This window comes from Talpa occidentalis, unplaced genomic scaffold, assembly GCF_014898055.3.
Source record: "Talpa occidentalis isolate TD23 unplaced genomic scaffold, MPIMG_talOcc4v2.1 talOcc4.12, whole genome shotgun sequence".
NCBI lineage: Eukaryota > Metazoa > Chordata > Mammalia > Eulipotyphla > Talpidae > Talpa > Talpa occidentalis.
Genome location: NW_023601212.1, coordinates 86,621,159 through 86,630,618, shown reverse-complemented (window position 1 = coordinate 86,630,618; position 9,460 = coordinate 86,621,159). Strand labels below are relative to the sequence as shown.

Below are 9,460 nucleotides of genomic sequence, written 5' to 3'. Positions count from 1 at the left end.
CTACAGCTGCTGTCAGATTTCTGGAGCCACATCCAGCTTGACGTAGTGCTAGCCGTGTGCACTTGGACATGTGCCTCGGCCTCTGGCCCTGAAGCCCATCCTCCTAAGAAGGGAGGGTGGCGATGGTGAGTCCAGGCTCTGGAATTAGACTGCCAGAGTCCGAGTACTGGTCCCACGAGGCGAGCGTTAGCTTCTCGAACTCAGTCTTCTCACACAAAAAAAGAGTCTTCGTGAAGACAAAATGAGCTAATACACATGTACATAAAATACTGTGCTGCCATCCCAGCCCATAAGTGCCCAAGGATTAGGTGAGTTAATTGACGTGAGAGCATAGTAGATCCTCGATAAATGTCAGCAGCAGCTTCTAACTCCTGGATGGCTTCTGCCCTGGGCACCCAGCACGCAAGTGCTGAATGAGCAATGACTGAATAACTGGACGCTAGGAATGGCGGGCAAGTGAGGAAATGGGTCAGGTCAAGGCCCAGGAGGGAAAGTCTTTTGTGCCCTGGATGCAGCTCTCCCTCCTCATCTTGCCTTCCCCTCACACACAGGCCGCTATGTCACAGGATTAGAAGAGCTCATTGAGTTTATTTGGGTAGTGCCAAGGGGGTATTTATATACACACAGGTCCATTTATATACACACACGAGTGTGCACACACACATACACGTACACACACATGCAGAGATATGCGCATCCTGAGTCATGCTGCTCAGAGATTGACATGGTCTACTTGGGGTCCCAAGATTTCAGAGTTAGGTGTGGATCTCAGGGGTCTGAGGAGGACCAGGCTCTGTAGAAGAAATGGTGATGGATTGGGGTTCAGGAGCCCTCTTCCTGCCCAGCAGGCCTTGGGAACCCCTTCCCCTCTGCCCCTTGAGAGCTGTACTCTACTTCTATCCCTGCACATCTCCTTTCTTTTTTTTTTTTTTTTTTTTTTCACATCTCCTTTCTTGTCCCCTTCCTTACAGGGTATTTCCTAGCTCACCTGAAGGAATCACCTTGTGCTCCAGGTGCCCATGCTGCTCCCTCCTCCCCAGACTGGTTCTGGCCCATCTGGGTTATCCATGTTCTCATAAGAGTCTGCATCTGGTTAGGACAAGGAAGAAGGTAAAGCTGGAAGTAGACTGGGAAGGGCTCAGCCTCAGAGGACCTCAGGAGACAACAAGAGAAACACCCACCTTCCTCATGATTGGCACCAGGCTGGGCCCGAAGGGAGCGAAGCTGTGGGGCTGCATACAGGATCCCTCTCATGTCTTCATAGGACTGGGACCCTGCTTGGGCAGGGGATGGAGAGTTGGAGGCCTGGGAGCCATGCTTGGGGCACAGGGAAGGGAAGTACAGCTTAAGAAATGGAGGGAGCACCCATGTGGCACTAGGAAGGAGTGATTAGGGTTAGCATCTGGTTCCGGGTCCTTGTTAGTTGTAAGACTAGGTCAAGCGTGAGTCAGTTTATGGCCATGAGCAGAAAAAGGGCAAGAACAGACTGAAGGAGTCAAAGTCATGGTTATAAGGCGTTATAGAGAGAGCTAGAGTCAAAGCAGAGGTCTGCACTGGGCCTGGGGTGAGATGGAGGTCAAAGCCAAGGTTGGAACCGGAATGGGATCTGTAATGACGTTCCCAGTTTGGGATGGGTAAATACTGGGGTAAGGAATGGGGCTGGGTGGGTACTGAGGTTAAGATCAGGCTTGGGGTCAAAGTTAAGGTAAAGGTTGAGCCTGGAGTCAGAGCTGAGGCCAGGTCAGCCCAATCTGGGCAAAGCAGAGATTTTCCTAGCATTTCTTACCAAGGGAGGTTGCCTCCTGGCTGGGGTCCCAGCCTTGCCGGTAGGGGCTCAGGAAGTCTGGAGCAAGGGGAAGGAAGTCACTGTTCCTTCTGGCTTCCAAGTTTCTCTCTCTCTCTTTCTTTCTCTCTCTCTCTCTCTCTCTCTCTCTCTCTCTCTCTCTCACACACACACACACACACACACACACACCCTGCCCCATGGGAATGTAACCGTCCTCACACACACCTATTTTCCTGGTGACTGGCTGAGTGGGCGCTTCATCCTCATTCTCATAAGACTCAGCTGCTGCAGAAAGAAGAGAACTCCAAAGACTACTCCTGCTTTGCAGGGGCTCCCCTGCCCAGTTCCACAAGGAACCCAATTACCGTTGGAGAAGGAATCATCATCCTCAGGATCCAAGGTCCCATCCTCAGGGTTCTCGTAGCCGCTGCCATCTGGTGGACAACAGGGTTCCAGCGAGGGCCCCAAGCCCCCCTCAGAAGGTGGGGAAGCCCTGGAGGAAGGCGGTCTTACCCTGGGAGAGTTGGTCCTGTTCAAGGTTGGAGTCGTTCTCGTAGAACTGGGAGCCCTCCTCACTGTCCGGCTCCTCATAAGCCTCTCCTTCCTCTTCTTCTGGGCCTGGGGTTTTGGGGATGGGGCTGGGAACCGAGTCACCAGCCCCCTCTTCCTGGACCCAGACTACTATTCCTGCCACAGAGCGCTCCAACACCCTCCTCCCGTGTAAGTAACAACCACCCCCAAATTACCCGCTCCCAGGGGGCTGCGGGAGGCTGCGGCTCCGGCCTCCTGGACGTCGCTGAGCTGGTGTCCGTTGGACTGCATGGCTGCCCCCAGGGCCGCAGCCCAGCGCTGGGTGCGTCCTGGCGAGAGGGGCGTCGCAGGGGGGCAGGTGAGAAGAGATGGGGACCGTCATGAGTAAGGCTCTGCGCAAGGCAGGGCAAGAGCAGAGTGCTCCGGGCAGTGCGGGAGGACTCGGGGTTTGGGCACCGGGCTCTGAGCCAAGTGACTGGGCTTCAATCTTGGGGGGCAGACGTCTCAGGTGAGGTTCTGCTTGCAGAACACTGCAGCGCAGGGGGACCCGCGCCTGGGGGCGGAGCTATGTACCCGGAGGGCGGGGCTATGTGTCATGGGGCGGGGCTTGATCTGGGCGGGACTTCGCACCCAGGGGCGGGGTCTCTCCAAAAGACGGAAGCCTCGGGGATTGGGGAGGCGGGGCGGGGCGGGGCGGGGCGGGGGGGGGGGGGCGGGGGACGGGGGGGACGGGGGCGGGGGCGGGGCGGGGGCGGGGGCGGGGCGGGCGGGGCGGGGGGACGGGGGGACGGGGGGACGGGGGGACGGGGGGGGGACGGGGGTGGGGCTGCGCGGCAGGGAGAGCCGGCGGTGCCTCCTACCGGTGCCGGCGCTGGGCCCGGGAAGGGACAGCACGTTCCCGTACTGGTTCTGGGCCCCGCTTCCCGGGGGAGGCGTCACCTTGAAGAACCTGGCGGAGAAGGGGGAGACGCACTGTGAGGCCAGTCCTGGGGGGTACTGGCGGACACCCCAGAGTCAGGCCCGGCTGCAGGGCCTAGATTACTCTGAGGGGGTTCAGGGGAGGTAGTTAGGAGCTGAGCTTTGAAGGGTGGGCCCTATTTCAGCCTCAGAGATGGAGAAAAAGACACTCTGAGGAGAAGAAACTAAGCGCGAAGCATAAAGTAAAAGTGCAGGAGTGAGAGACAGAGGGGGTGGGGGCGTCATTGCAGCTTTACCTTCTGGCGGGGTCAGTCATGCGCTTTCTTTTCCTCCTCCGAATCAGGGCTGGTGGGATTTAAGGGGGGGGGCGGTGATTAGAGGAGGGGCCTCTTGGCAGATTTAGGGGATGCTGGGGAAGTCACTTGGTTCATTGGAGGAGATGGGAGTTGGAGTTCAAATTCCAAAGGACTCAGGAAGGTTATGGGATGAGAGGAGTGAGGGGCAGGTTCCGAGGTCTGTGGGGGTAGTAGGGTAGGAGAGAAAGATGAGGGTCAAACTGAGGGTTCTACCAAGGAAGATGAGATTGGGTTTGGGCAGAACATAACTCACTTCTTCGAAGTTGAAGAAAGCACAGCAGGGAAGCCAGGCAGAAGATCAGATAAATTAAAGTCACAGCAGGGACTTTCCAGCTACCAGTCTCCAGCAGCCAATGCCATACTGCCAGGGGGAAGAAGCTGTGAGATGAGGCCCCTGGCTGGCTTCTTATGTTCCAATCTCAGAACCGCCAAGGGCCTTAAGTGTGGGGGACAGGAGCAAGACACAGGTCTTCCAAGTCTCAAGCCACAAGGAAGGCTCGCCTCTCTCCTCTGAGGACAGGTACTGTGTACCACTGAGCCCAACATGGGACCTGGGACAGACTCTGTTGAGCAACCCATGACCATAGCAACCCATGACCATGGTCAGAGGCAATGTTAGGAGTAAGGGGAACAAAACAATCAGCTTCCTGCTGCAGGAAACAGAGTTGACCTGCTACGGTCCAAGTGAAGGTGAGTGGTTAGGATGCAACAGTGTGCCGAGATCAGGTGTGGAGTGACAGCTGAGGCTGAGTGTGATAACTCTGGTTAGGGTAGGATTGTATTAAGGAAGACAGAATGGGCAGAATGTTGTAACCAATTTGATGGACGGAGGAAAAGGAAGGCTGCCCAGGTTCCTGACTTCAGTTCGTGCCAATTGGTCATGCCCTTGACTTATACAGAGCCACCCAGAATACTATGCTTGGGGAAGATGTTGAGTCAGAGTTTATATATGTTGAGCCCATATGTTGCACACGAGACATCAAATGGCAGTTCCAGGAGATGAAAAGTTGGGGGGGGGGGCATGGAGCCTGGAACTGAGCCACCAAGGCACTGTAGCCCAAGGAGCCATGGAGTAATGGAGGTCCAGTAGGAAGGGTGTGTAGACAAGGATGAGTATAGACAGGGTAAGAAGAGGGTGGTTCTGAATAAGTGAAGGGCTTGATCACCTGCCCACATACCCAAGTCAGGACCTGGACATCCATCTTTCCTTTCCCTGTCCATCAAATTGGTTACAATATCCTGCCCAGTCTGTCTTCTTTAGTCCAACCCTACCATACTACCCTAGCCACAGTTCTTAAACATAAGTTCCACTTGCATTCCACGAGTGAGGAGTCAGGGAGAAGTGGGGAAGGAAGAGATTGATGGGAAGAGCAGCCAGTGGTAAGAGAAAACCCAGAAAAGTAATATGTTAGAAGCCATGGAGGGAAGAGTTGAAGTCTGTATTCATTCTAGAGGTTGGGGGTTCAGGATGAGGCTGGTACTAGCCCTCAGGTTGGAGGGTGCCAAGTTTGACTGGCTTCCTATTCTTCCCACAATTGGGAGAAACCCTACCTGACTGGGCAGTGACCTCCAGCTGCATCTTGATGGTCCTGTTGCCAAGGTGACATTGATAGATGCCTGCACTTTGAGCAGTAACCTGGGGCAATAACAGAGTAGCCCCTCCCTTGAGGACGCTCAGGACCCACTTCTGTGTGTCTGGGTGATTCTCCCACAGTTCTAGGTGCAGCAATGTGTTGTTAGGCTTCTCAGGGCGCACATGAGTCCAGAAGATGGGGTATCTGGCGCCAGAGTCAGGGGGCATCTTACAGGGCAGCCAGAGTGTGGAGCCAGGGACCACGGTGAGCTCTGGGACAGGGAGAGCCAAGGCTAAGAAAGCATAATCCTTGGGATCTCATCTCCTCCCCCCAAATCTGCCAGTTCCCAACACCAACCCCTGGCCCTGGCCCCCCTATGCTGGCATTTCCCCAGCACCTTACCATGTTTGAGGGTTTGGTTTCTCCTGTCCCTTTTTGGAGTACATGCAGGGCCCCAGTCTTCAGCGTGGTCTTGGCCCCACACATACAGCTTGGGGTTTATGGCCCCGGGACCCTCTGAGGACCTGTTTCCCAAGCCACAGTCTAGATCATGTGGGTCTAAAGCGTCCCACAAGAACAGCTCCCCTGGGAAGAGACATAGTTCCAGATCCAGAGATATCCAGGAGAGAAAGAGACAACCTAAAACCCAGACAGGCAGAGACAAAGACAGAAGGAGGGGGGATGGGAGGGGGAGAAAGAGGAAGGGGAGGAGAAACAAAGGTGGGTAGAATGTGGTGAGACAGAAATGGGGTGGAAGACAAAGCCGCAGGAATTTTTAGGAATAGCCGTTCCAGCCCCCTCTCCTGATCCCTTTTAGCTACTGGTCTTCCTCCACCCGCAGCAGGCCGCCCTCTTCTCATCAGCCCTCCCTACCCCAGCTTGCACCTCACCGCTGCCCTCCACGCTGACTGCCCAGCCAGACTGCTCTGAAGGATGCCCCAGCTCGCACAGGTGGAAGCCCCCCATCTGCCTAGAGATATTGAGGAAGAACAGCCAGGAGATCTGGGGCCCCTTCTCGATGCCCAAGCCTGGTGATCCTTGGTTCAATGCCAAGAAGGATTCTTCCTGGGACATCCGAGACCAGTTCAGCTGCTTGGAGCCATCATCTGGGGGGTCTTTGAGGCACTGCAACAGAGCATTATCTCCCTCTGTGGAGAGAGGGGGGGAGCAAGAGGAGCCCCTAGCCCCTTCACTCCTCACACTGGATTTTAAACCTAAGGACCCCACCAGCTGGGAATGGACAAGTCCGCAGAGCCCTTCCAACTCCTCCCTGAATTTTACAAGCAAGAAAATGGAGGCTCAGAGAGGGTATGTTACTTGGCCAAGGGCACCCAGCCAGACCCAGATTTCCAGCCCCAATTCCTTCCATCTGTGCCCTTCGCACATACCTGTAACCTTCACCAGCCGTGCTTCCTGAGGCCTGATTCCCACAGGGGCAAGGAAGAGGAGGGAGAAGAGCAAGAGAGGAGCTGGCATGGTGGCCAGACTCCCCAGGGCACAGCCTCACTCGCAAGGGATGCTGGGGCAGGCAGGGGGCCTCCTGAGCACTGAACCATGAGCATCTGTGGGGGCGGGCGTGCGGGCAGTCCCCTCGGGAAGGAAGGGGTGGTTATGCCTCAGGCCTCCTCCATGCACCCCTCCAGACCCACAAAACTCACCTCCTCCCTGCTATGCTGTTTTATTTTCATCCTAGGCCTTACCACCCTGTGAAATTATCTTATTTGTGTGTCTACTTGCTCACTTTCTGTTCCCCCCTGCGGCAGAGACGGCCTTGCTCGCCACTGGATACACAGCGCCCCAGAACAGTGCTGGGCACATTGTAGGCGCCCAGTTTGTTGAATGAGTGGATCCAGTTCTCCAGGTGTTCCCTCCTCCCTCCTTCAACTTCAGGCTCTACATCCGTTTCCCTTGGCACACTTGCCCCTTCCTTCTCTCAACCCACCTCTTTTGGACCGCCTCCCACCTCCATACAAGCAGCCCTGTCCCCTACTCTGGGGCCTGGCAGACCTGGATTTCAATTCTCCCCCTCCACCCCTTGCCTAAATTTCTCTCTAAGTGTCGGCTTCTTTCCCTATAAACTGGGGGCACTAGTAGTACTATTACAACAGTGTTTGTGCCGATTAAACAGGGCCATATAGATACGGCACTTTTAGCCCAGCACCCAGCTCCGGGTCGGCCAGCCGCTCATGAGACAGCCTCGAGCAACAGCTTAGGCCCCAGGCAGATGCAGTGCTCTTGAGAAATGACAAATACTCTGCCCCTCTCTCTCCCATTTCTTCCCAGGGAAGCCCCCGCTTCGCTCTTGGAAAGCACCCATTTGGATATGGGGACACTGAGGTCCCCAAAGGCAGGGTGTTGCCTGAGATCACATGTTGAGTGGATGTGAAAGGAGCGTAGCCTTTTAAATGTGTTCTTCTGGACCCTTGCGCCCCCTTCATGTGTATATATGTATATATATGGGGCCAGGGGACCCAGGAGACCTGCTTTCTCGGTTGCTGGTTCCCAGGCCCTTCTCACTTGGCTGTGCTTCCTGTTTGCCTCAGGCAAACCCCAGGGGACCCTTCAGCTGCCCGGGCCCTCACTTCCCTTTGGTCGGGTTGGGGTGGCTAGGAGGCGGAAGAGTGGGCACTGGAGAATGGAGAGGATGAGGCGGCAGGATCCCCATTTGCCTTTCACTCAACCAAATCTCTCTAATACCCTTCATTAGCTTCCCTGCTGCTTCATGTGCTAGAGCCTTCACGGGCCCATCCCCTGCGCAGAACATTAAGAACATTATTTCATTGACCTAAAATAAACACTGCAAACCATGCCTCGGAGGCCTGAGTGATGCAGCCCCATCTACATTTTCTACCCCTACCTTCCCACTGTCCCCCTCGCTGGGGGTAGGGCTTTGCCCTCACTGCTCTTCCTTCTGGATCTCTCTGCTATGCGTTTGGCTCCTTTCCATCGCTCAGGTCTCAGTTCAAATGTGACTTCCTCAGAGAGATTTCCCTGAGTCCCCAGGTACTTTTGATCTCACACCTCTGTTTCCTGTACTTCCCAGCAAATGCCCAAATCTCACAGCATGCTTGTTTATTTCTTGGTCTTCTCCTTGGCCTCTTGCCCCAGAATGTTCACTCTGCACCAACAGGGATCTTGACTGTTGCTCAAAGGTAGCAGGTGTATTTGTTGTATGAAGAAAGAAAGTTAGAAAGAGGGAAAGAAATCTTTTCTCGTTACAGTCACCAACAGTAGTCCATTTTCTATCCTTTCTAGAATCAACTCTCCTCTTTTTTGGACTCTTCCCTTCAAGCAGAACCATTTCAGCAGCCTCTGCCCTGTGTCTCTTTTAATTCCATCCACACTCCGCACAACAGCTTCCTTGACATTAGTCGTGTGCTGCCCTGTTCAACAGCCCTCAATGGCTCCTAGGGCTGGCAGAACAAAATCCAAGCCTGAGAGTTGATCAGACCCCTGATATAGTCATCATTTCATCCCCTTCTTGAGAAATCCTGCCAAAGATTCAAGGAATCTGGACTTAGTTCTGAAGGCAGGGACCTTTTGGGATTTATGAACCAGGAGTTGACCGGACCAGATTTGTGTTTTCTGAAACTTCCTTCCCCCTTTTGTGGTGGAGGGGGGAGGTGGAGAAAGGAAATAAGGAAAATGCTCACATTTACTATTATATTTATCCACCAGGCACTGTGCTAGCCGGGGGAAATAGGTGAAAAGAAAGATAAGATTCCTAATCTCCTAGAGCTTCCATTCGAGTTTCTGAGGCCATGGAAGGGTAGAGGGAGACTGGTAATAAAGAACTTAGACAATCAACAAAACACCAAGCAAGATGGTGAGAAGTCTCCCATGTAATCTAATGGTGGACAGATGTAGAGGGGCTACTTTAGACAGGGTGGTCAGGGAAGACCTGGAGAAGGAGGTAACATTTGAGTGGAGACTTGGTGTGTTCAAGTAAGGACATGTTTAGTTTGTTAGAAGCATTGTGGATGTTCAGGAGAGTACTGGGGCTGGTGTTGGCGCAGGAGAAGAAAATGACATTCTGGAATACTCAGTTCATTGTAGGTAGAGCTTGTAGAACTTTCAGGAGGACACTAAGAATAAGGACTTCCAAATTCCTGGAGTTAGTTATTTTAAAGAGGGAGAAACGGGTTTGGGAAAGCGGAATTGAGAGTCTGGACTTTGAGTTGCTTGTCGTCCAAGGTCAGGTTGGAGGGAGAGGTCACTGATAATTATTTGACTAGGCCAGTGGCCTAGGGAGGTGAAGGGGGATTTAAGAGGCACTGGAAGGGGAGGGGGGATTA

The 9,460-nt window shown here is 54.1% G+C and overlaps 1 protein-coding gene across 1 annotated transcript; it reads right to left on the bottom strand.

Annotated features, from left to right (window-relative positions):
• Positions 1 to 467: 467 nt before the first annotated feature.
• Positions 468 to 6,683, bottom strand: CD19 (CD19 molecule). Its single transcript, XM_037507374.2, has 15 exons — positions 6,554 to 6,683; positions 6,056 to 6,313; positions 5,568 to 5,750; positions 5,143 to 5,436; positions 3,845 to 3,952; positions 3,532 to 3,580; positions 3,178 to 3,266; positions 2,533 to 2,646; positions 2,300 to 2,404; positions 2,152 to 2,220; positions 2,012 to 2,071; positions 1,787 to 1,843; positions 1,182 to 1,274; positions 989 to 1,089; positions 468 to 793 (listed from the first exon to the last, which is right to left on the bottom strand). Exons 1-14 carry the CDS (start codon positions 6,639 to 6,641, stop codon positions 998 to 1,000), a joined length of 1,659 nt encoding a protein of 552 aa, XP_037363271.1. The 5' UTR covers positions 6,642 to 6,683; the 3' UTR covers positions 468 to 793; positions 989 to 997.
• Between the last annotated feature and the right edge of the window lie 2,777 nt (positions 6,684 to 9,460).